At 45.1% G+C, this 27244-nt stretch overlaps 1 protein-coding gene across 5 annotated transcripts in view; it reads right to left on the reverse strand.

The window, feature by feature from the left end:
• cpxm2 (carboxypeptidase X (M14 family), member 2) overlaps positions 1–27244 on the reverse strand; it is a 177437-nt gene that overhangs the window by 32198 nt on the left and 117995 nt on the right. For all 5 annotated transcript variants that reach the window (XM_067244759.1, XM_067244761.1, XM_067244758.1 and 2 more), the window contains 2 exons: positions 2724–3021; positions 2210–2349 (listed from right to left, as the gene is read on the reverse strand). In XM_067244759.1, the coding sequence (XP_067100860.1) occupies positions 2210–2349; positions 2724–3021 (438 nt within the window). The remainder of the gene's footprint in view (positions 1–2209; positions 2350–2723; positions 3022–27244) is intronic.

Here is a 27244-nt window from a genome sequence, read left to right on the forward strand (position 1 = left end):
AATTCTTCAGATTTTATTAACAGAAAGAACGGTGGAGGGGGGGGGCGGGGGGGGGGGGGGGGGGCGACGGCAACCATGTAGAGACAGAAATGACATGCCGTTGTGTAAATAAGATAAATAACATAAGGCCATGTAGTTTGTTTAATAAAAGAGCAAGAGCTATATTTGTGAGCTGAACAACGTAGCAGTCGCGCAACCAAATGTTAATGCACCTGTTAGCTACGAGCGAGACTTTCAGCCTCCAACTCAGCAAATCAGCCGTAGGCCCACTGAGTGCAACGAGTCAGAGGGGCAACAAATCAGACATGCACTCACCAAATATCTGGATCCATGACATTCATTGTGCTGAGGTGGAGGGGCTGGGAGATGGGTCAGGTGACATGGCAGGTGGCATTGCAGGGGTGTGCCCATAGGGATGGCTGCTCCTCTGGTGGTACTGGGGATATTGAGGTGGGAACATGGACTGTTGCATCATCGCGAAGCCATCTACAATTGAATTAGTCAGCCTCTCTACTGTCCCTGTTAGTCTGGACGTGTTGGCCGAAAACTCCCACTCAGTGTCCTCCATTCGCTGGAGCAGCTGCCTTTTCATTTACATCTGCTCCTGTGCAATCCACACTTCTTGCTCTTCATAGAGAAGTCTTCTTTTTAGCATTTCATATCTGTGAGCTGACAGATGAGTAGTGAGCTTGTCTCTGCGACACTGCGAATTTGCATCCGGAGGGTCCTCTCGACTCTCAGGAGGCGAAGAAGGGCCATTCTCCTACAAAACATCAGTCAGAGGTTAATCGGTAGGCCAATTAGGTCGTAATATTTGTAAGTAAATATCAGCCTTGGTGGCACATACAGCACACAAATGAATGCTCACGCAAAAAGAGCGGGAACCGCAGCATATAGATGCACTAAGAATGTAACGTCAACTGATTTTTAACAGCTTCATGTTAACATACATGGAATAAGTATGCCCTCAATTGTACAACATGTATATAACCGTGTGTGTTCATCAATAAATTGTCTTTGGTTACTGTTATGGACAAAGTTTATTCCTCGTGTATCTAGGTTATATCAGTCTAGGTTATATCAGTAAATGGGTAGGTATGAGTACGATTCAATTCTGACAACAGTTCATCATCGAAATTAATGTAAATGATAATCAGTGGTTTAACTTACCGCGGTATCGGGATCCACAATGTCACTTATCTCCAGGCCAGAGACAAGTGTTGTTGTTGCCGGAGATCCTCTCCATATTTTTTCGCACATCTCAAAAAATAGAAGTACGACTCGTCCATGGCCACTTCTTCTCCCGGAGTCCACCGCATGCCTGTACTTACTCCTAGTTGATTTCAGCTTCGTAGTATTCCACCTTTTCTTTTCCATGAAAATAAACTCTCCTTTGCTGCTGATTTTGGTTGAGCCATTGTATTACTGTAACTGTTTTTTGTATTACTGTGTTTTACATCAAAACAAGTGTCAGTCTCAGCTGATCACGCGCATGTAAACAGAGCAGCGTGTCGGGAGGGAGGGGCAGGAGTGGCGTAACCATGACAACGATTGTCATGTACCCGTGTTAGTGTGGACGGCAAACATTTGGAAAATTATATGAAAACGCTAGTGTGGACGGAGATCGTTTTCATTTCGAATACGCGTATTTGTATTTGCCCAAGCTAGTGTGGACGCACCCTTAATGTGAGGAGAGGATCCTGAATAAAGTCCTCCAGTTCACACCCATTCATGAACATTGGAGGGGACAAGCTTGGATAACTGACCAATTACCTTTCTCACCTGCACAAAAGACACTTCAAACTCAAGTTGTACTGCTTTGCATACTAAACCCATAACCTACCCAGTACTGGTCATTTCTCAATAAATCCTTTGTGTCAAATTTTATGTCGCGTAACTAGTCTACGTTCCATCATTGTATATGGTCTGCTCTACTCCTAAAAAATGTGTATTCCATCAGAAAACAGATTCTTACATATAATATCTATGTTAATATTAAGGTGGTGCCCCATAAAAACAATAATTCATTATAAATTAAGTCTTCTATTCTTAACGACCACACCATCTACATACATAATGCGTACAATCGTGTTTATGATGTTCTTGTTAGCATAAAAATAGGCTACATAGTTTGTTTATGTGTGCGTGTGATGCGTGTTTGTACGTGAGTGAGTGTCATGGGGCCATGTGGCCCCTTGCCTCTGTGTACCTGCTCCATGAAGACAAGTAGTGACTCGCGGTTGTTTTCCCACTCTTCGGGCAGCTCGCTTTCATGAGGGAATTTATCACAGCCCACGAACATGGACAACTCAAAGCAATTGGTGTGCAAGTAGCTGAAATCATTCATACCTGTCAAACAGAGAGCAATTTATGTCAGCCATTTTCAAAATTAAGGCATGGGATTTTTTTCTTGAAGAGACTGAAAAAAAGCACAGACTCTTACTGAACTGCTGCATCCCTGGTATTTTGGGATTATGTTACCTTTTATAGTTTGTGGATACTTTTACAACGGTATAAACAAAACACAAAATTATAAAAGTAGCTAGAAGTACAGTGGAATTAGCATATGCAGATATTTGCAAGGGAATTAAAACAGTAAAATTGTCAAGCGCCAAGGCTGAGCTGGCTTCTGCTAACTAACACCATTGGTGAGTCTTCACCAACAATAAGCCACTACGAGGAGAGAAGGCGGAGAGAAGTGCACAGTGGTCATGGACACTAACTCCCTGCTGCCGTGTGCCAGGATGCTCCATTGATGGTGCTGTCTTCTTTGGCAAAGTCCTCAGAGTGGCAGACACGGCGACTGGCGTCGGTCATAAGGCGATGGGTGGAAGCGTAGGAGAAAGCCAGCCAGCGGAAGACGTGGTCGTCAGGAGTGGGCGTCTGCTCCCTGATGACGCCCTGGGAGCGTGTCTTGTCATAGGGGAAGGTCACCACCAGCTCCCCCCCCTGGAGGTTCCCCCCCAGCACAAAGGATATCTTCTCCATCCATGCCACCAGGGCCCGTGTCTCCACAGCAACCTGGGGCAGAGGGAAAGCGACAATGTATTGTCTTCCAGCAATCATTTCAATACCAAGAACATCACACATAAATCATCTCTGGCTTCCCCCTAAACATGATTCAATTGGATTGTATATTCAGTTGAAAGAATGATGAGGACAGATGTCAAACTGGCACAAACAATTAATTTCTACTTCTTAAAAATAAATTACATTCTAGTCTGTGCTGGAGGAGGATATGATTCAGTACCATAAAATTACATAGCTTTGCATTTTTTTGTCATAATTAGACAATATCGCTGCAAGAAGCAATGGTGGATTCCTCCTGAAGATTGCGAACCAATTGACTTGGTAGAGAAATGTATCCCACATATATACACAACATTTTAAGGTATTTGGATCAATGGGCCAGGATGTTTCATTTTTGTCGTTTTTCTAAAATGTTCAGGCTTTTTTAGTAAATGTTGTAGTTTTTCACAAATTATCAATGTAGAGAAAAACCCATCATGCGGACATTATGAGTTTTGATAATTAATATGAACTGGTGATTGAATATTGGTTTAAGACAACCAGATGTGTAAAGCATTATTTTAATAAATCATAAACATAGCATAAATCTTTCCTTTTTGTTGTTTTTGGAGATATGAGGTTGCCATCTGACATGGCAACATAGTGTACTCTTTCTGTGTGGCACATTTAAAATACAAGTGGTTCATGGACACATGAAATAAGCTGCAACATTTGTCTATTCACCAATATATATAAATGTTTTATTTTATTGCTTACTACCCATACAAAATGTGTACCACATTTTAAAGTAAATCGTAAGTAAGGTATATAACAACATTTAGATAGCGATCCAATGGCCCGCCGGCGGGTTGTAGCTTGTTAAGTTGTCTAAATCGCCTCGCCACCAAAAGAATAATTTAGACTGCTACACATGCCATATATTGTTGAAAGGCTACTATTATTGTGATTCTATTGATATAATCCATTTCAAGATCGAGTCGCAACAGCAGGTACAATCAACGTCCGACCACGAGCATGTCAACAACGTGAAAGAAAATATAGACTTCTTACCTATTAAGGCTCAGAGTTGTCCAGTTATGCAAAACATCCCAACAAAAATGGTCTGGTTACATTCCCAAAGGTCCACACTGTCTAACCATGTAAAGTATTTCGTTCAAAACAATGTATTACTTCCATAAATAGCCATGATCTCTTGTTGAATCATTTTACATTTGCCGACTGAAGCGTCCTTTCACTCACATTCATTTGGTCATAATTCTGGTTTGAATATTTACGATAGCTTGATGTCAAAATGGCCACTGCACTCTGAACTTTCGATTGACACCAATAGGAGCTTCCATGCCCTGTCCATAGCCTTCTAAAGCTAACCAGGTGGCTCCCAAAATCTGTGTGTCCTGCCCCCCCCCCCCCCCCTCCCCCCCGCACTCCAATGTGTTCATGCTTCAGTTTTTGTGTTTCAGCAATACTAATGGGGGTTTTACTTATAATATATGATAGTTCTAAGTACCACCTTTCATTAGAGATAACAATTATGAAAAATAATACCTTTTTATTCTAAGTATTTGACCTTGGTTACAAGGGTCCTTTTGGAGTCTCCACAAGGCTCTTTTAGAAAACGCCTGGATGTACTCTTAGAAAAACGTGTCAAATATGAATATATTGTGGTATTATATTTGACTTTTGTCTTGAATTAGGTAAGGCTTCATGCTGTGGTCCAATTGTGTCTTCTAGCTAATACTTACCACCTCTAGGCCTCTTCAGGCATGTGTTTTCAAAACAATATCCAGGCGGAAATAAAAACTTTCAATTTCATTGTGTTCAAGCTTCCATTAATCGAAAACCAGAATGACTTACAGGGGTCCTGACAACAGGGGAAGAACTCATAGTGTTACCTTTGAAAGGAGACCACAATCATGCATGTACTCCAAATGGTTCAAGAACAGCTTTCAATTTACTTTGGGTATGTTGTTTAGGCATTTTCAGGCAAATTTAACAGGATTCTTATGAGGTAAAATGTTTTTTTTTTCACTTTACAGGCTTTTTCGTTCCCCATTAAGGCATGTACATCAAGTTTGGAAATACAGGGCTGAGGGACGATCATGTAGATCTTGGGCATGTACTGTAGCGCCCCCCTATGGCCAGATTGGGGTCATTGTTGGTGGCCGAGTAATGAGAAGTATACAGTATTAGTGTGCTGAAGTATAGCATTTTTGGTGTAGTAGTTTGAGAGTTGCTGGCAGTAATGTTGCAGAAGAAAAATAATAATAAATATAGCTACAAGCAGCAATGAAGGGGCCAAGCAGCATTCGATATGGAAATTCAGTAGCTAAAGGGTTGCTCAAGGAAGCTGCTTAGGTCCATTACTTTTTTCTCTTTATATGTTACCACTTGGCGACATAATCAGAGAACATAACATAGATTTCCATAGCTATGCGGATGACACACAACTATATATATCCACTGAACCCAACGATGCAACGGCCATCAATTCCATTACCAACTGCCTGTTGGCAATAAACAAATGGATGAATGATAACTTTCTTAAATTAAATGAAGACAAATCCGAAGTCCTACTATGTGGCCCCAAATCCAAAAGAGAGATGCTTATTAAGAATCTTGCAGGCTTAACCCCCTGTCTTAAACCAGAGGTGACGAGTCTCTGTGTAATCCTGGACTCAGATTTGAATTTCAACTCTCACATTAATAAAGTGACCAAAACAGCTTTCTTTCACCTGAGGAATATAGCAAAGGTACGACCATTCATAAACCAAAATGATGCAGAGAAGTTAATATCGCTCTGGATAAGAGCGTCTGCTGCTAAATGACTAAATGTAAATGTAATTCATGCTTTTATATCCAGCCGGCTGGACTACGGTAACGCACTTTTCACTGGTCTTCCCAAGAAAACCACTGAAAGACTACAGCTCATTCAAAATTCTGCAGCTAGATTATTAACCAAAACTAAAAGGAGAGAACACATTAGTCCTGTCCTAGCTACTTTACACTGGCTCCCTGTTACCTTCAGAATTGACTTTAAGGTCCTTTTCCTCACATACAAAGCTCTACACGGACAAGGACCTAGCTACATTGCTAACTCCTATATAAACTACACACCAGCTAGAACACTGCGATCATCAAATGCAGGCCTATTAGAGGTCACCAGAAGCAGTCATAAGAAGATTGGTGATTCGGCCTTTGTCAATTACGCCCCAAAACTATGGAACAAATTACCCATAAATATTAGGGAAGCAAACACTCTAGACATTTTTAAAAGACAGCTTAAAACCTACCTGTTTACCGAAGCATTTAAGTAATTTTATCTCAAAAGGGTTTTCCTACTTTTAAAGTTGTTTTCTCTCTTGAACAGAGATCTTATTGGGATTTTTGTTTTTGTTTGAATTGTTTATCACTTGTATTATTGTTTTTATTGATTTTATGTAAAGCACCTTGAGCTACAATTCTTGTATGAAATGTGCTATATAAATAAAGTCTTTCTTACTTACTTACTTAATTACTTACTAAAGAAGCAAAGGAAAGCCTTTTATAAAATATTTGTAAAAAAAAAAATTGCATTCTACTTTTGGGCAACGTGGTGGCGCTACCCCAATACTTTTGATTACCTTCATGGCATTGTGCAAAATATGTATACAGAGTTTTGTAATGATAAGCCGATGCGTTCAGTAAATATGTCATTTTAAGACAAAAATTGAAATGGCCAACGTCCAAAATGGCCGACGTGGGAAAGTGTAATATTTTACGACTTGGTGTGCCGCAAAGAATCAGAAGAGTCCAATCTTGTGATTTTGGGTCAAACTGTTCAGAATTTATGATGAAGAAATCCGATGCGCTGGCTAGATGTAGCAGCATTATATCTACAAAGCACGATAAATCCGACTCTTATTGAGTATAAATCCCCTGAGAATGAAACATTATCGTTACCATTATAGTGCTAGATAGCTAGAGAAAAATTCAGAGTGAAAACAAAAATAATGCGCGAAAATGTCCAGTCAAAGAAAGCACAAGAGTGGAGACAAAAAAAGAAAATTACAAGCTCTAAAACATGAGAGTGTCAGAATTACTAAAGAAGACTCCAAAATGAACGAATATATGGAGTGCTGCAACTAATCCACTGGCTAGTCAGCCTGCTGCTGCTACCTCTCCCAGCACTGACCAACCAACTGCCATGATGACTAGCCAGTCTGTTGCCAGTGCCCTTAGCAGTACAATCTGCTGACACAACTGATGGTGATGGAGAAGAGCCAGGTCCTAGTTCACAATCACAAGTTTGCAAAGATGAACCAGAGGACCTATGTCGCGCTGATTCCGAGGCAGTGGCAGAGACAGAAATATCTAGAGATGTTGCATGTTGGGGAAAAGTTAACGAGGATGTTCGGTCCTACTAGGTCGGGAAAGGAGTTATGGCACCCACACTGTGTCAGAATAAAGATGCAGATTTTTCTGCTTCGGAAAGGACATACAAAAGTACGAAACGATGTCTAAGCAAAACATTGTTCAACCGCACACTGCGAAATGGAGAAAAAGTTCGAAGAGAATGGCTCGTGTACTCCCCATTCACTGGGAATGTGTATTATTTTTTGTAAACTATTTGGCGATGGATCATCCGCTTTCACTCATTCTGGTTATTCCGATTTGAAGCATTCTGTTGACCGGGTGGAGATGCATGAAGCAGGCCAGTCGCACCGAAATGCCACGCTCACTTGGCTTGCGCGCACGCAGGTGTGAGGGATAGATGCGGCGCTGCTGGATAGGGATGGGCGGATCGATCCTTAAGTATCGATATTTTCGATACTGGCATTGTATCAAAAGGATCGATTCTCAATTTGAAATATCGATCCTACCTGGGATTTCTTTTAAACAAGTGATTTTAGAATATTTTTATAATAGTTGTAGGCCGCATAGTATAGAAATGTACTTAAATAAGAAAGTCAATGGGAACTATTTTTTCTTCACTCAGTGAAAGCACACATTGCTGCGGTCATGACTGAAAGAAAACACAAACATGACAAGCATCTAAAAGTTACCCTAAAGAGCACAACGAAGTACAGCTGACGCTAGCAGAGGAGGCAACACAGACACGTAATGCCTATTGCGGTTTATTTAATATTAATAACAATGGCTTTCAGAATGCATTATAAAATTACTCAAATGAAAGAAGTATTGGTATTGATATCGACGATACTGGTCTTGAAAGTACTTGGTATCGGATCGAAAAGAAAATGATTGGTATCGCCCATCCCTACTGCTGGATCAATTCAGAGATGAGGCTAGTTACTGGCGAGAAGTACTGAGGAGAATTGTGGCAGTAATAAAGTTTTTGTCAGAACGTGGCCTTGCATTCCGTGGAGACAATGAAATATTATGCTCTGTCCACAATGGCAATTACTTGGGAATCTTGGAATTACTGAGCAAGTTCGACCTTTTTCTTGATGAACATTTAAAAAAATATGGGTATAAAGGCCGAGGGACAACCTCATATCTGTCTCACTATCTTCGAAGAATTCATAAGTCTAATGGGTCAGCGGGTTCAAGCTGAAATAATTCTTCAGCTGCAGAAAGCCAAGTACTTTTCTTTGATTGTCGACTCAACACCTGATTTAAGTCACATAGACCAGCTAATATTTCAATCAGGAGAGACCTGGGATGAGTGAAAGATGTTTATTACAGAATAATAAATGTACTATGATGTTTGGAGCTTGAACCCCACGGGGAATTATATAGATCAACGGGCGCCTGCCCAACGCCCGAAGAAGAATCCCCAAAAGTAAAAGGGTAGGAAGTTAGAGACCAGAACAAAAAGCAAAACATACTCACCAACAGGAAGGAACCATGAACCTCTGGGGAATAAGCAACACAAACACAACACGGAGAGCGACCGACATGGGTGCACAGCACCGATCGGAGCGACCGCGATCAGTACGAGAGTGTACAGAATGACCTAGGCTAAAAGCATCCATACCCGGGCCAGATCCTGCAGGAGATGGCAAGCTACGGACAGATCCGTAGACATGTTCCTATACCGAGAACCCAGGGGAAAGCGAAGCAATGATTGTAGGACGTAGCCTCCTGACCAGAGGCCGATGCCCTAGTGCATGAATGGGTTATGTGCTAGAGGGCCGACCCCCTCATGCTGAATCAGAATCAGAATGGGTTTTTATTCGCCATGAAAGTTTGCACAGACAAGGAATTTACTTTGGCAGGAGAACCTACCTAGGCAGCCATTTTCGGCGCCAACTAGAAAGTTACAGCATAACATGAGGAGAGAGGAGGAGAGAAAAAGGCAACACCCAGACAATGCTCCTAGAGGAGTACAGTGTGGGAACAGACAAAAACCTCAGCACATAAGCACAACAACATTTACAAAAACACGTGACTTGCAAAGGGAAGTGGGGGGGGGGTAGACAAGCAGCATCTGGACCTGCAGCCATGGTAGGCGCTGGACACAGACCCGCCAGCCACCCTGGGGAAACAAGCAGGCGAAGGCGTTGGATGGGGGTGGGGGGGTGGTAATATCTGTAGTAGGTGAAAGTTAATGTGTGAGTAGGTCTGGGTTGGCGCCCTCGACCTAGGCCACAATCAGTCAGATTCTCCCTATGCAGATTGTGTTGGCCAGGAGAAATCCTTGGTCATGACCCGGGAAGAGACCAAACCACAGATGTCGGTGGGGGGGGGGGGAGGGAGGAGCAAGATAGTCTCGCTTCAGCGCTCTCCAGGGGAGTTGTTTTCCAGCGACGACCTTGGCCGGGGCCTGTGCTGGTTACGGGGCCGAAAGTGGATAAGATTGGGGTAGTTGTTTTGACGAGTAGCCGCAACTCAATTTTCACGTCCACCCTTCAGGAAGGTCTCCATGTCCTCCATCTTCCTTTGCAGAGCCGCAAACTTATCCCTGTTGTAATCAATGCTGCGTTGTAAGTTCACAGACTGAGCTCCAACAACTCTGCCCAACGCATCAATCATATCGGGCAGCCTAACGGGGCTTTTGATGGCTGCAGCCGTTTCCTTGATTTTCCGATATACAAAGCCAGCGCCTATTCCAAACAGCAGAAAGCCTGTAAGCATGGTTCCGAATATGAAGATGTCTTCAACGTCCTCCACGGAAAGCGCCGCTAGACACACGACACGCCAATTCTCCCACGCGTCCATCGTGTAGCCAGCTGCGAACGTCCCGTCCGGACAGTTGGGTTCCCCCGCACCCGAGCTTCTCTTCGAGAAGATGGTGTCAATAGCATTGAGAGACCAGCTAATTAATTCCATGCTTCTAGTTTCGGAGAGTGATGATGAGAGAGTATCTTGAGACAAGACAAGACACAAGACACAGCCAAGCAGGGAAGGTCAGGGAGGGGAGGAGAGAAAAATGCGACCGCCTTCGTCGAGAGCCAAAGAGAGAAGGGGCGGCCTGTCGGTGTTGGCCTAGGCTGGCTGAGGCCCGACGCCCTCAAGAATGAAAGTGATTGCCTTTGCGGCTTTGGTCGGGTAGAGGGCCGACGCCCTGGGTCTATGTGGACAGCCTGTGCCGGCTGGAGGACAGAGTCCACGTGTACGTGACCTATGTAGGCTAGAGGGCAGACGCCCTTGAGTCTATGTGACAGCCTGTGCACTGGCTGGAGGACCGACGTCCCCGCGTACGGATGACCCTATGTAGGCTAGCGGGCCGAAGCCCTTGAGTGTGTGAGCAGCCTTTGCCGGCTGGAGTGCACGTGAGCCTTTGTTGGTTGGAGGACCGACGCCCTCGTGACTTGTGATAGCCAGAGAGGCAGGAACCAGGCACCCTCTGTTTGCATACAGAAACCAAGTCGCTGTATCCGCAGGCAACGTAAGCATCGAGCCTGTAAACACGAGACAGTTTAACGAGAGACACGGTAACAACACCGACCACCAGTTATTTGCAAGCGCTCACCGAGAGCCGTTAGGGCCGTAGCGATCTTTGGGCCTCAATGATGGCAGCAGAATCAGGACGAATGTATGAAGAGTACGCTGATGAAGACCAGCGGCCCAGCTGCTGCAGAGACGCAGTGCAGTGCACTGCGTCTCTGCAGCGCAATGCAGCGGACGTCGCAGCGCCTATTCTGAATGAATGGCCTGAATACCGTCCAGGGGGAAGGTTGCATTTGGCTACGACCTGTGCTAGATGGTGGCTGAACCAGGATTGTGACATGGGATAATTGGTAGGGGTTAAGAAGAGGGGGGAGAGTGGATTGGAAAGGGACCTCCTCTTTACGTATCTAAGCATAGATAAGAAAGGACAGAAAGGACCCCCCGTGTTAGCAATGACGATCGTGCAAGAGCCTCCTATTTTGCAATTTTGAGAAGGAGATTGAAGAAATCAGGGTGAAATGTTAAGTCAGAAAAACACACATCAGTGGCAGAATTGCCCAAGTTGTGAATTCCCCGCACCGTAAAAACCCATAGTAAGCCATTAAAAACGTACAATCGAAGAGGGAATCGATGTAGGGGGAAAAGCAACCGCGTCTGAGCACTGAGAGCATGGCGTGCAGAATAGAAAGAGTGAAAGGGAGTCTATCATCCACCTTAGCGGGGAAAACTTTGCCTATGCCTTTGAACAGAAGTTTGACTGCTGGATTAGTCAAAAGGCTGGGGAACGAAGGATCAAGGCATCTGGCATTGAATTGAATACCCGCAACCAGACCTTTAATGTAACGTGGCTGGAAGTGGCGAACATCAGTGCAGTGACACACAGAAGCACACACCACGTTAACACACACGGGTACCAGTGGGACAGACAAGGACAGACAGAACATGGCGTACGTTCTCCAGGCGAAATCGTACGATCTAAGGGTGGAAGCAGCCAATCCCTTCCTCATATAACCCTTAGCTACCTCTAAGTATGCCTGCAGGGAGTGCTCTTCTAATCTATGGAAGTCAGGTGGCTGAGCGGTGAGGGAATCGGGCTAGTAATCCGAGGGTTGCCAGTTCGATTCCCGGTCATGCCAACTGACTTTGTGTCCTTGGGCAAGGCACTTCACCCTACTTGCCTCGGGGGAATGTCCCTGTACTTACTGTAAGTCGCTCTGGATAAGAGCGTCTGCTAAATGACTAAATGTAAATGTAATCTAGGACCAGCTACGCGAGGGGGGGGACGGCCAGGGGCCACTGGCTGGCGTACGGGCACAGATCCCTGAACACCTGAAAGTTGAAACGGGACAGGGAATCAGCTATAACTGTGGTAATGCAGGCAAGGAGTCAGCGTCTTTGGGATGAAAGCGCACGAGGCCTTTACTTGAGAATAAACAAGGTTTCACAAAAACAACAGTCAGGAATCAAAGGTCAGACGCCACACGGCCATAACATGAAACAAGAATAAGACTCCACAACGAAGTCGGAAACATCTCGGCTTATATAGCCGTCCTAATTAGTCCCAACATAAAACAGGTGCGTATTAGAATTCCGGGGACGCAGACCGTCGCCGTGCGCTCCGTGACAGTACCCCCCATTTGAGGGGCATCTCCAGATGCCTGCTCCAACCGCCGGCACGGACGACCCCGCGGGCGTGGCGCCGGTCGATCAGGACGGCGCTGATGAAACTCCGACACCAGCAACGGGTCCAGAACGTCCACCGCGGCCTCCCAGGACCTCTCCTCTGGGCCATAGCCCTCCCAATCCACCAAGTACTGCAGACGCCCCCCTCTCCTGCGTGAGTCGATCAACTCCCTGACGATGTGTGCCGGGGACCCCTCCACCACGATAGCAGGCGGAGGGTTGTCCGATCCAGAGGGATCAGACACCTGGAGCGGACCTCGAACCATGGCCTAAGGAGGGAGCCATGGAAACAGTGTGAGATGCGATACTGCGCCGGCAATTGGAGTCTGTAAGTCACCCTGTTGATCCTCTTCAGGATCCGGAACGGTCCGATGAATCGGGGGCTCAGCTTTCTGCAGGGAAGTCGTAGCTTTATATCCCTGGTGGAGAGCCATACTCTCTGTCCAGGATGATAGACGGGTGCCGCCCAGCGATGTCTGTCTGCCTGAGCCTTTTGTCTCTCTTTTGCCCGTTCCAAATGGCGACGAGCCCAGTCCAGACACGACCACTTCTCTCGAACCACTCGTTGACTGCGGGGACGTTCTTGAGTGCCTCGTTCCAGGGAAACGGGGGGTTGGTAACCGAGAACACACTGAAAAGGCGTGAGACCAGAGGACGAGTGCCTTAAGGAGTTTTGGGCGTACTCCGCCCATGGTAGTGTGGAAGAAATTGGGATTTCCTGTGTACATTAATCACTAATCAATATAACTAGTCATTGGATACTAGTTAGTATGTTCTCATGTAAGCTTGCTATTAATAAGAGTAGATTGTGTCTATGTGTCAGGGTTAATAGATGTTCGTGATCAGGAGAAAGTACTGGGTAAACGTCCTTTGTCATGACTACAAGGAGAGCTCCAACTATGAACTCTCTAGTGTGAGAGTTGTCATGTGTTGGGAGCAGTGAATATTTTTCTCTGAGACTGTTGTAACGTCATTCCTGCCTGACTGTCACAATCTATGTTTACATTCTTGTGCCCTATAAAAGATGGTCCTCCGGCTTTCGGAGCGGAGAGAGACCTGGTTGAGACCTAAGCTTGGTGTTGTGTTGTCATTTATGGTCAGAAGACTGGTTTTCTCTCCCAATCTGCAGATTGATAAATACGTATTAAAATCCAGAACTCAACTGAACTTAGTCACTCCGTTTATGAAGAGACGGACAAACACTTTCTTCATCAATTGGCGTTGTCGAGCAGCAGGATTACAGAACCAGATCCAGGAGAGACCCACGGCAGCACCAGTATAAAGCAGAACCCGTGGTGCACAAAACTAAATGGTAAGGGGATCCTTTTCCAAAACCCCATTCACGGACTGCTTTATGCTTGGTGCGCCTGCTGTCCCTCTGCGATGCTGGTAACGTAAACAATTTAAGAACCTTTTATTGTGACGTTCAGTTGGGAGCCTGGTCTTAGCAGACCAGAGTCTGCTAGGCCTCAACAGGAGGAAGATAATATTAGAGTTTTGGTTTAGTAAATTTGGGTCATTAATTGACTTGCTATTTTTACTTTGTCTTGGTCAGAGTTGGCAAACTCTGATAGCGTACAAGAACTCTGGTCGTGTGAAGTATTGAAAAAGTATGTAAAACAATCTGTGTTCTTGATCTGAGGCAAAGGATCTGTTAAGAGAATACGTCCCATACTCTTGATCTGGGGAAAAGTATCTGATAACAGAGAGTATGGTTTTACAGATGCAGACCAGGGGTGAACCAAACAAGGAAAGGTATGTGTTTCTTTTAAAATGCACGTTTACAGCTGAAAACTTTAGTTGAACAGAGATCTTATGTTGGTTTGAATTGTATTAAGTTGAATTGTAACTGTATTAAGTTTTGTGTTGGGCTTTTCTCTTTTGAACAGAGATCTTAGTGGGACTTTAATTTTGGTTTGAATTGTAACTGTATTAAGTTTTGTGTTGGGCTTTTCTCTTTTGAACAGAGATCTTATTGGGACTTTTATTTTGGTTTGAATTGTAACTGTATTAAGTTTTGTTTTGGGCTTTTCTTAAGACCAAGCACAGTAGGTGGGCGGTCATAATGTATCAGGGTCACAGGCTTTATGCGAGAGACCAACTTTTAAGGGTAAAGTTGTTTTAAAAAAGTTAGGGATACTTTGACAATGTAAAGGGGCAGTTAGGCTTTTAACTGACAAGCTTGGCATTTAATGATCAGCGACGGACACAATCAAATACAAAGGGAAAGATATAGACTGGCAGTTTATGGATTAACTCGTCTCTCTTAAACACGAATTGTGATTATTTTGTTACTTATGAGGTAACGGAGTTGAGGAAATTATTGTATGCGCGTTCCCAAAAGGGTTGGGTCTTTGTAGGCGCGTCCCATGATCGAGCGCCGGAGTGCGAGGATAGTTTGGCTTGAAAAAGGCCATATTTGTAGTTCACTACCACATGATATTGTAGTTCTTTTTATTCTTCAATATTGTGACCGTTTTACAGTGCTATGAGATTGTGCGACTGTTTAATAGTGCTATGTGATTTTGTGACTATATTCTAAAGTGCTGTGTGATTCTTGCTGCAGTAAATCATAAGAGTTGGCTACATAGCCTACCGTTATGAGATTTGTTACAGATACTTTGTATTCAGATACATTGTAATTCAGTATGGGTAATTTAGCTTCCACTACGAGAACGATAGAGACGTTGTTACCTGCGAACAGTCCAGCCAGATATATGTTTGAGCTACATGGAATTCAAGCAGTATCAAGCATTGAGAAATGGCATGCGTGGACTAATCATGAGGGAACGTTTGACGTAAAAAAATATCGGAGTCTAAAAAAGCGGTTTTGAAAGACAAGGAAACAAGTGGGAAGTGTAAACAATTTGTCAGCTGGCCAATGTTTATGATATGGTTAACTGAAGCTACGAGACGACGTGGCATTGTCTATCTTGAGAAAATACGGTCAGATCAAGCTAAAACTGATTCTGATAGAGAAGCTAGGAATGAGCCAAAGCGTCTTGAGAGACAGAGCGTCCAGGAGTCATTGTTAAAACGTGATCAGATTGTTGCTATAGCTGTGGCTATGCAGAGGAGAGCCAGAGATAGGGAAAATGCAGTGTTTGTGGAAGCAGCGGGTCAGGTGCAACCAGCACAGAACCTACAAGAGAAGGTTGAGGTTCATACCACAGAAAATATGATTGGTGAGGTTAGTCAGGAAGGCCTAAGAACAGAAGAAGCACTACTGAGCTGAGGGAGCTAGGAAAGGGCTTTCCTGACATGAGAGGACTCAGCAACATTTCTAAGAGATTTGCAAATAGTTATCAATGCCATACATACTTTTATTGATTTGAATCAAGGGTTAGAGGTTGCACTCCAGCCCGGTGTGTTGAGAAATAGATTCCTGATGGTGTTTAATGGCAGTAATACCGAAGGGGTGTTGCTTGACTGGAGCAAAGTGTATGATTGCAAACAGAGAAAAGATGAGGATCCTACAGATTATCTGGAAAGACTTACTAGGATTTTTGAAAAACATTCTGGTTTTACAGCAGCTGCATCCCCATGCCACTTTGTTATGTGTTCATATGTGGATTGCTTCCTGAACTCCAGGTAGAAGTTAAGAAACAGGTTCTACATTGGGAGAACAAAACTGTTGATATGATTATGGATTATGTCAAACATAATTGGGTGTGCTCAAGCCTTCGGCGAGAGCACAACCTTTGTTCTCTCACATATATATTATTATTATTTTTTGTATTTTTTTTTGCCCCCCTAAAACTCAGTCAATATTTGGCCTACATAGACAACGTAGGTGTCAAAAGTTTCGTCTTGGTAGCGATTGAGTTGCTTCTATTGGAATTTACGTTCCGTTGCATGGTTTAAGCTTCAGTTAAGTTTTTGTGGCGAAAAGTGAAGCTAACGGTGGCTAATTTGCTAGCCACAGTCACTGACGTTACTAACGTCACTGCGTCACTAACGTCACGAAAACACGTGTGACTACCTTTGGCAGAACATTCGTTTCGCATCTGTTAACTTGGGGGATAGCTAGGCTAACTATAGCTTTACTGCAAGGCAGCTGCAGAAACGCCACAAGAAAAGAGGCCAGGGTGATAACTATTTACTCATTTTACTTTGTGATATGACACACAATTGTGATGTGTAATGTACAATATAAGCTGATATTATTAAGGAAGTACATCTACTTTCGGAAACAGTAGTCTACTATTTCACTGAAGTATTAGCATCATGACATTAGCCTGTGTTGCCCGGGCAACACATACTACAGTGGTCTATGATGTATCTGTTTTCAATCGTTAAAATAAACATTCCTCACATATACATTTTCGTTATATGATTTATTCTGACATTAGTAAACGATTTGTTGGTGAAATTACCATTACCTGTGGTTTCAAACCAGTGTAGCTCACTGCAACGCTGTAGCCTACCCGAGACACTAGTGTGAGTAGCTAACAAAAACTCCTCAGCTGTTCAAGTCAAACGGTGACAGAACATGTTCAGCACTCCCCTTACTCAAAAGTCTTTCAATAGTTGAAACAATCTGACTACTAACCTGAACTTCATTGCCACAGCCTAAACTTTGTCAATCTGTTCATGAAAATAATTAATTTCAGCCTAAACCGTACAACGGAACGTTAAATCGAATTCAACCAACGCAATCGCTACCAAGACGAACACAGCAGTAGTCTAGTACTGTACTGTAGTAGTACAATTTACCAGGGCAGCTTCTCCACACAGGGCTATATCGCATTTTGCGTTGTTACTGACAATGATCGCTTTGATTCAGCCTGTCAGCTGCCTCTTGCAGGGGAAATGAGAAGACATCATATTTCATTCGACACTTCACTCGTATTTTGAGTTGTAAATGAGCAGCAAAAAAAAGATGCTTTTAAATCTATGTAATCTTTATAAATAATAAGTAGGCCCGATGCATTTTTATATAAAATATACAGACCCCTGTGCAAGCGACGCAAGCAAGCACACCCTACAATTTCCCCAGAAATTGTATCCTCTCTAGTTGTACATTGATGTTGGAGAATGCAGAAAAGAAAGTTGAGAAATTAATGACATTGCAAATGAATGTCTTACAGAAAGAAAATAATATGTTTAAAGGAAAAAGGAGAGCCAGGGGCAGGCAGCAAGGGGAGTAAGAGATAGACAGGGATATGTGCATACTCTGTAAACAGATACGCCACAGGGCAGGTTATTGTCACAGTATACAGAAATAGTCAGTACCCTTCAGTCATATACTCCATACTACTGCACTCAACCCCTCCCGTTTTCTTCAGAACGAAGAGCTTGCTGTGGCCTGCTCAAGGACACTCAGACAGTAAACAGCCACCATCAAAATAATAATAATCAAGAATAGGGGAGGCAGAGAGCTCCTCTTTTTCAAGTAAGACACAGAGCTACTAGGTTAGCTAGGTCAACAGTACACAGTACCCAAATCAATGAGATGATAGTGGTAGTTTCTAGGATTCCTGTGGACACAACTGTCAGTTAGCTCTTATGGGTGGATAGATGGATCTTTGAAAGATGAACATGTATTTCTTTCAACTATGTAAAAGTAAGTAACAAGTAAATCTGTTGGAAAGGAATTTGTTGTGCAAACTGAACCGAAATGAAATGCACTACTGACTTTTCTTATCTATTCCTTAGGATAAAGAACACTTGGCCTAGCAATCCCACACACATCCCCCAGCAGTGGAATGCAGAGATTTTAGCGACCGCAGATGTGGCCTTGCTAGAAGCAGGGCCTGAGCTACTGTGGTCCACACACACTAATCATATTGGGCGCATTAAGAATGCTACCCAAGTTGTTATTATCATTGATTGTAGTACAACTCTTGAGAACCGTACCTCAGTATGCTAGTAATAGAGAAGTAGGGAAAGGTATTGTCCCAGTTATTGATGCTTTGTTGAAACAAGGAGTCATAGGTAGATTTAAGGTCAATTTGATCCTTTAAGGCTAATAAAATACTTGGAAGTTTATTATGGGTTTATAAGCAGGTAATGCCTGTGTTATACATCCTGTTGTGCCTAACCCTGTTACGATACTTAGCAAGTAACCTTGTTACTTTCTTGCTCTGTGAATGACTATTGTTTGCTTTCTTCTCTGTTCCCATTGCAGAAGAGAGCCAGTATCTGCTTGCATTCACGTTTCGCCAGGTCCACTATACATTTCATTCTATCACAGGGGTACACCGAATCACCTACGTTGTTTAGTCAAGCATTACGAGAGGACCTCCAGGATGTCACTTTAGCACCCGGCTCTACTCTGGTGCAGTATATTGATTACCTTTTTGATATGTTCTAAGAATCTTGCCTCCTGCCAACAGGACACTATTGCTGTATTACATGCACTGGCTGAGAAGGGCCACGAGGCCTCAAAGGCAAAACTGCAGTTATGGTCAGAGGAGGTCAAGTATCTGGGCCATACACTCAAAGGTACAGAGCGACTATTTGACTCCTGATAGTGGAGGCCATCCGATTGATACCGAAGCCTAGAACACCAAAACAACTCAAATCTTTTCTAGGTTCAGCCGGGTATTGTCGTCAGTGGATCCTTGATTATGCTGTGTTGGCTAGACCTCTCCTCGATTTAATGAAGGGCCAGACTGATACTCATTTGTTGTGGAACATTGAAGCTGATAAATCATTTGTATCTCTCAAGCAGGCTTTGGCCCAGGCGCCAGCTCTCGGTCTGCCAGACTACAGCAAGCCATTCACACTGTACTGCCACGAGGCCAAAGGGTTTGCCCAGGGTGTACTGACCCAGGAGCATGGTAATCTTAGGAGGCCTATCGCCTATGTGAGTTCTTCTTTAGATACTGTGGCAGCAGGTTTCCCCCCGTGCTTACGAGCAGTCTGTGCTGCGGCAACATGTGTGGAAGCAACTACAGATATAGTGCTGGGGTCGCCCTTGGCAGTGATGGTTCCTCACGCAGTAAGTGCTCTTCTGTTACGCACCAAAACTCAACACCTGTCAGCCACCAGAACCACAAAGTATGAATTGATTTTGTTGACTCAAAGTAACATTACGATCCATAGATGCTCCCCATTGAAATCCAGCTTCATTGTTGCCCACCCCTGATGATGGTGAACCACATGACTGTGAGATGGTTGTCGATAAAGTGCTAACACCCAGACCTGATTTGTTTGACAAACCTATGGATAATGCTGAACTTGTGTTGTACGTAGATTGATCTTCGTCCCGAGCATGGGATGGCTCCCTAAACTCCGGATATGCGGTCTGCACGGACAGTGAGACATTCAAATCTGGTAAACTATCTCCACAATGCACTGCACAGCAGGCAGAGTTGTTTGTGTTGACAAGGGCATGTTGTTTGTCAGAAGGCAAGGTTGTAAATATTTACACTGACTCGAGGTATGGATTTGTAATTACTCAAGATTTTGGTGCCATATGGCGAGAAAGAGGTTTCATTAACTCCTCAGGTGGAGCAATCAAGACAATCAAGAATGGAAAGATGATTGATAATTTGTTATCTGCAATACTACTACCGACAAAGCTAGCTATTGTTAAGTGTGAGGCTCATACTAACAATACAGATGATGTTTCAAGAGGAAATGCTAGAGCTGATTTAGCAGCAAAGGCTGCGGCCAAATCCTCTGATGTGTCCCAGGTCTCTATTTTTTTTCTGTGTCTCAGCAACCGGAAACACACACTCCCTCTCTTCATGATGTGGCGGACCTTCAAGCCTCTGCTGATAACACTGAGAGGGATGGTTGGTTATCCGTTGGCTGTGTGAAAGATCCAACTTCGGCAGTGTGGAGCCACCCCGACGGCCGCGTGGTGGCGCCACGTGCATTGTTCCCTTGGTTAGCTCGCATGGCGCACGGCTGTGCCCATACGAGCAATGGGGGGTATGGTCTCAATAGTAAATACTGATTGGTTTGCACCTGGTTTTTCCACAAAGGCTGAGCAACATGCTCAGTGCCATACCTGCCAGCAGCATAATCCCGGAAAGGGACCAAAGAGAAGAGACGCAGCCCACCCGCCACCAAGTGGTCCTTTTATTCATTTACAAATTGATTTTATGCAGATGAACAAGTGTTGTAATTTTTAATATGTACTTGTAATTGTTGACATGTTCTCGAAATGGGTAGAAGCCTACCCATGTCGGAAAGTTGATGCTACCACGATAGCCAAGATTCTCATTAGAGATGTGATCTGTAGATATGGGACCCCCACAAGACTGTCCAGTGATAGAGGTTCACATTTCACAGATCAAATTGTTCAGGAACTTTGTAAAGCGCTCCAGATCAACCAGCATTTCCACTGTCCCTACCACCCACAGTCTGCAGGGGCAGTGGAGAGGCAAAATGGAACTTTGAAAAACAAACTAGCCAAGATATGTGAAGAGACTGGCCTAAAATGGCCTGATGCACTCCCATTAGCTCTTATGGCCATGAGGTCCACTCCCCAGAGGAGGAATGGACTTTCCCCACATGAGATCATTTTAGGGAGACCAATGAGATTGCCTGTCTCTTCCCCACTATCATTGAAACAGATGGATATCCACCAGATGGATGATACAATGTTAAACTTTTGTTTTGCCCTAACTAGAGCAGCCAGGGTTGTGCATTCACAGGTGAAAGCTGCCCGCTGGGGAGCCATGTCATCCCTATCAACCGGGAGACTACGTGTACATGAAAGTGCACAAACGGAGGACTGCCCTCTCACCGAGATGGACCGGTCCATACCTGGTTTCTCTTGGTGACTCACACAGCTGTGAAAGTGGAGGGTCGTCCGACATGGATCCATGCGACACACTGCAAAACGGCCCCTCCACCGAACAACACGGTGGAGGGTCCCAATGGAGAGCCAGGGGCCGGTGACAACTTGTCATTTGTCTCATCCCCACTGGGTTACTCCTCCGGGAGTACACCAAGGGGGGTGGAGACCCGTTCGCAGCGGCTGATCCGGGAGCAGGTTCCAGTCCAGCGGACCGATTTGAGCCAGAACCAGGACCCCGCCATCCAGCACTCCAATCCAGGGGCGCCGAGAAGGAGGTCCCAAAGAGCATCCACCCGGAGGTTTTGAAGACGTCGAAAGGTGAGTCACGTGGAGAAAGCCAGAGAGGGGCTGCTGTTGCTACCATGCCTCTCTCCCCCATGTGTGATTCATGAAGCAGATGACAGCACCCAGACGGGAAACCAGGGAGAGGAGCCTGGAGAGGGGAAGACACTTTCAGTCTTCCTCCGGCCTCTACATGAAGCAGATGACAGCACCCAGAATGGGGATGAGAGGATACTGTGGTGGAGGCCCTCGGTTGTTTCAAGGAAACCGAGGCCGCTGCCGGAGCTACGATGAGAGATGAGATCGAGACATACTGACGCACACACCTGACAGACATTTACTGATACTGGACGCACAAGTCCACAGACATCGCATACATGAGCCACACCGAGAGTCATTATTGCACGCTCCCAATTATACTGATGTGAACATTGAGATTCATTATAAAGCACACATGAAGAACAATCTGTACAACAACACCTTACCGTGGGAGGAAAAAAATGACTGGACGCAGCATTAGAGGGGACAGACCTTGCAGGGTTTGTGGTTAGAGTCCCAAGCATTCTGGAGGTTATCCAGGGATATCTGTCCCTCTGTCAATGGCTGATATGTGTAAGGTCAAGAAGTGGCCTTGTGTAGGGTTGGATGTAACAAATGTGACTGTTCTGTCGAACGAGTCAGTCATCTCTTGAATATGCCCCACCTGCATTGTTTTGTGTATGGCATAGTGGTACAGTGAGAGTGAAAAAATACATGCAAGGATACGGTTTCTATGTATGCTCACACTCTACTGGATGATTTGTAAGTTCAATTGTATCTGAGTTCAATGTTACTTGTCCTGTATACCATTTGGGCGGGTGACATAAATTCCTGATGTTGCTTACTATGCTATTCCTACACTTTTAGCATACCACAGAAGATGTAGTATATGGTTTATTAAATGTTTAAATAATTATGGGAAGGTATTTGGGAAAATACATGTAACCACACTGTGGTATGTATGCTAACAGCCTGTTGCATGATTTGCCTGTTGCAGATGGACCTGTAAGTAAAAGGGCATCACCATTTTGGGTTCCTCGTGCAGCTAACAATGGCACCATGTGGGTATGTGGTAAGAGTGCTTATTATTTCCTGCCGGCCGACTGGTCAGGAACGTGTTACCTTGGGTTTATTGTAGGAGCCCTCAGACCTATAGATGGGTTGCCCCTGCACCCCTTCCCAAACATTGGTGGCACCGCCACAAGAGAAGTATTATTAATGCAGATGCTAAGAAGCTGGGATCACATCACGTGGATTCAATAGTACACAGTCACTTTTCACGTTTTCAGCTGCCATTCTCCCTGTGTATGGTGCTATCACTGCCTTTAGAGATATTAGGAGCTTAGCAGTAGGGTTGGAGTCCATTGGTAATGAGACAGCCGACGCCTTAACTGCGGTTGCTTCTGAGATGAAGGCCATGAGGCAGGTAGTGCTACAGAACCGTATGGCACTGGATTATCTGTTGTCAGCTCAGGGAGGTAGCTGTGCTGTGATAGGTCATGACTGTTGTACTTTTATCCATGATGAATCTGCTAATATCACAAGTATGGCTGCTCACATTAAAACATAATGTCAGCTTTGGGGGAACCTGAAGCTAGGAATTGTGCTGACTGACCTCCTCTGTTCGGGGTTTCTTTTTTCGACTATCATTCAAATAGGAATCACTGGATTGGGCATGTTAATCGTTGTTGTGCTGATTGTGTTTTGCGCTTGGAAGATGTGTACTGCCTGCTGTGTACAGTAGGCTCTCGTAAGGCTGCCAGTAAGATTATGGTAGCCCAAATCAAGCCACAGACAAAAGCAAGCAAGACTGATGATAACTTTATTGCCCTGGGAATGATTGAAATGTCTGATATGTAATCTCAAGTACCAAGTGACTATTTTGCCAATGTAATAAAGATGGCCATTTGCCTCCTTCTATTTTCCAACTGATATACAATGCTGTATGCAATGTGAATAGATCTGTCCTTGACCACAGATCAGTTAACAATAATTAAAGATGGTTACTTTATTACTTTTTATACTGTTTGAAATACTCTGAATTTAATAAACAGTGTTTGACCTATACCCTGATGTGTTGAGCTCACGAGAGCATGACCAGTGGGTATGTCCAGCAGAGAAATATGCCTATGTTTCTAGAACTATTGATAAACTGTCATTATGCTATTCACTTCATGGACTTTGTACTTTTCACCTGATGGGGTACTACCTAATACTTCTTCAAATCCTATAATCATGTATGCTGTGCTGAGTAGTAGCAGATAAAGTATTGTTTGATTGTTAAGGTTTTGAAATGTTATGAAACTTGTTTGTTGTGTTGACGTTAAACGTCAAAAGGGGGGACTGTGGAAGAAATTGGGATTTCCTGTGTGCTTACATTAATCACTAATCAATATAACTAGTCATTGGATACTAGTTAGTATGTTCTCGTGTAAGCTTGCTATTAATAAGAGTAGATTGTGTCTATGTGTCAGGGTTAATAGATGTTCGTGATCAGGAGAAAGTACTGGGTAAACGTCCTTTGTCATGACTACAAGGAGAGCTCCAACTATGAACTCTCTAGTGTGAGAGTTGTCATGTGTTGGGAGCAGTGAATATTTTTCTCTGAGACTGTTGTAACGTCATTCCTGCCTGACTGTCACAATCTATGTTTACATTCTTGTGCCCTATATAAGATGGTCCTCCGGCTTTCGGAGCGGAGAGAGACCTGGTTGAGACCTAAGCTTGGTGTTGTGTTGTCATTTATGGTCAGGAGACTGGTTTTCTCTCCCAATCTGCAGATTGATAAATACGTATTAAAATCCAGAACTCAACTGAACTTAGTCACTCCGTTTATGAAGAGACGGACAAACACTTTCTTCATCAGTAGAAACTGACACTAGTCCCCTTGGCGGTCTCCGCAGTAGCTGCGGAGATGACGCCCCAACTCTTGGTTAAGCCTTTCGACCTGCCCGTTGGCTTGTGGATGGTAGCCTGAAGTCAGACTCACTGTGACCCCGAGCCTCTCCATGAATGCTCTCCATACCTGAGAGGTGAATTGGTGGTCCTCGGTCTGTGACTATGTCCTCTGGTAATCCGTAATGTCGGAACACATGCTTGAACAGCGCCTCCGCTGTCTGGAAAGCAGTGGGGATGCCAGGTAGGGGCACAAGACAACAAGACTTAGAAAACCGATCCACTGTAACCAAGACGGTAGTATTACCTTCGGATATGGGGAGTTCCGTGACAAAGTCCACAGAGAGGTGAGACCAGGGACGTTGCGGCACAGGCAGTGGTTCGAGAGTCCCTGTGGGTTGATGGCGTGGTACCTTGGCCTGCGCACACACAGGACATGACGAAACAAACTCCTGGATCTCCCAATAGAGGGACGGCCACCAATAGCGAGAGGACAAGGGGATGTTGGGTCCGGGTGACACCCGGATGGCCCGTAGCGGGAGCGGAATGGGCCCAATTAACAATCTTGGTGCGCACTGACCTGGGGACATAGGTTCTTCCTGGTGGGCAACCCTCTGGTTCGGGGTCTTGCCCTGCTGCCTCTTCTATCTCCCGGTCTAGATCCCAACAAATGGGAGCGACCAAACAGTTCGGTGGAATGATGGTCACTGGTGAAGCAGGAGCCTCTCCATCGTAGATCCTTGACAGCGCATCAGCCTTGATGTTCTTCGACCCTGGGCGATAGGTAATGATGAAGCTAATCGAGTAAAAAACATCGCCCACCTGGCCTGACGTGGGTTGAGGCGTTGTGCTTTCTTGATGTACTCCAGGTTCCGATGATCCGTATAAACCACGAAGGGCTGTGCTGCTCCTTCTAGCCAGTGGCGCCACTCCTCCAGAGCCAACTTGATGGCCAGTAACTCCCTGTTTCCAACATCGTAATTGCATTCCGCCTGGTTGAGCTTACGAGAAAAAAAAGCACATGGATGTAACTTCGGTGGGTTATCTTGTTGTTGGGATAGGATGGCACCTACCCCCACCTCGGACGCGTCCACCTCCACCACGAACGGCAACATGGGATCAGGGTGCTTCAACAGGGGTGCGGAGGTAAACCGTTCCTTGAGGACACCAAAGGCCCTCCCTGCCTGAGCCGACCAAAGCAGGTGTCGAGGCGCCCCATTCAGTAAGGCCGTCAAGGGTGCTGCAACGGTGCTAAAGTTCCTGATGAACCGCCTGTAAAAATTAGCAAACCCCAGGAACCGCTGCAACTCCTTGATCGTCTTGGGAGTGGGCCACCCCAGTCCAGCTTGCACCTTGCCCTCCTCCATCTGCGCACCATCGGGGCGCAAGACATACCCTAGGAAAGACACTGAATCCTGGTGGAAAACACATTTCTCGGCCTTTACAAAAAGACGGTGGGACAACAACCGAGATAACACCGCCCGAACGTGACCAACGTGTTCCTCAAAGCTGGCAGAGTAGACCAGGATGTCATCGATGTAAACCACAACGAACCGATGGAGCATGTCACGCAGAACTTCATTCACGAATGCTTGGAAGACTGATGGGGCATTGGCCAACCCAAACGGCATGACGAGATACTCGTCGCCCTCCCGGATCCGTATCAGGTTGTAGGCACTGCGTAGATCTAATTTTGTGTAGCACCGGGCTCCTCGTAGCTGTTCCAGGGCCGCCGGCACCAACGGCAAAGGATAGCGATACTTTACGGTGACCTCGTTCAGTCCCCTGTAATCGATGCAGGGGCGTAATCCGCCATCCTTCTTCTCCACAAAGAAGAATCCTGCGGACGCGGGGGAGGTGGAAGGCCTAATGAACGCCTGTCGTGTAGCCTCCTCAATGTACTCCTCCATGGCTGCAGTCTCGGGTAAGGAGAGAGGGTACACACGGGAATAGGGCGGCATGGTTCCTGTCAGCAAGTCGAGTGCACAGTCACAAGACCTATGTGGAGGGAGCTCAGCAGCTTTGGCCCTGCTAAAGACCTCTGCGAGATCTTGGTATTGGGGTGGCACAGATGAAGGAAGCTGGGCCGTGGGTTTAGCAAGTGCTGTTACGCTACACTGCATCGGAACACATCTCTTGGTGCATGTGGGTGACCATGACAACACCCTCTGGCTCGACCACGATAGAAGGGGGTCATGTTTGCATAACCAGGGAAGCCCAAGAATGAGTTGATGACTTGGTGCGTTGATCACAAAGAGAGACAAGCGTTCTGTATGTGTTCCACCACACGTCATGGTGAGCATGTTGGTTCTCTCCGTTACCTGTCCGGAACCTAATGGTTGACCATCGAGAGTGCTCACCAACAGTGGCGGTACACAGGCTGTGGTGGGTATATTCAGGGCTTGAACTAACCTAACATCAATAAAACTCCCTGCGGCACTAGAATCTATCATGGCTACCACGGAACATGACGACTGTTCCCACCTCAGTTCGACAGTTATTGAGAACGATTCAGAAGGTAAGTTCTGTAAAGAGGTACTCACATAGGGCACGGCAGACTCCCCACCTCTAGTCGGCCGGAGTTGACACTGGGATCTGTAGTGGCCCGCCTCCCCACAGTACAGGCACAATCCCCTCCTCATCCTGCGTTGCCTCTCCTGGGGAGTGATGTGGGTCTCACCGACCTCCATGGGCTCAGGAGCCGATGTTGTAAAGGGAGACGGG

The sequence above is a fragment of the Osmerus mordax genome, chromosome 10, assembly GCF_038355195.1.
Source record: "Osmerus mordax isolate fOsmMor3 chromosome 10, fOsmMor3.pri, whole genome shotgun sequence".
NCBI classification, from domain to species: domain Eukaryota; kingdom Metazoa; phylum Chordata; class Actinopteri; order Osmeriformes; family Osmeridae; genus Osmerus; species Osmerus mordax.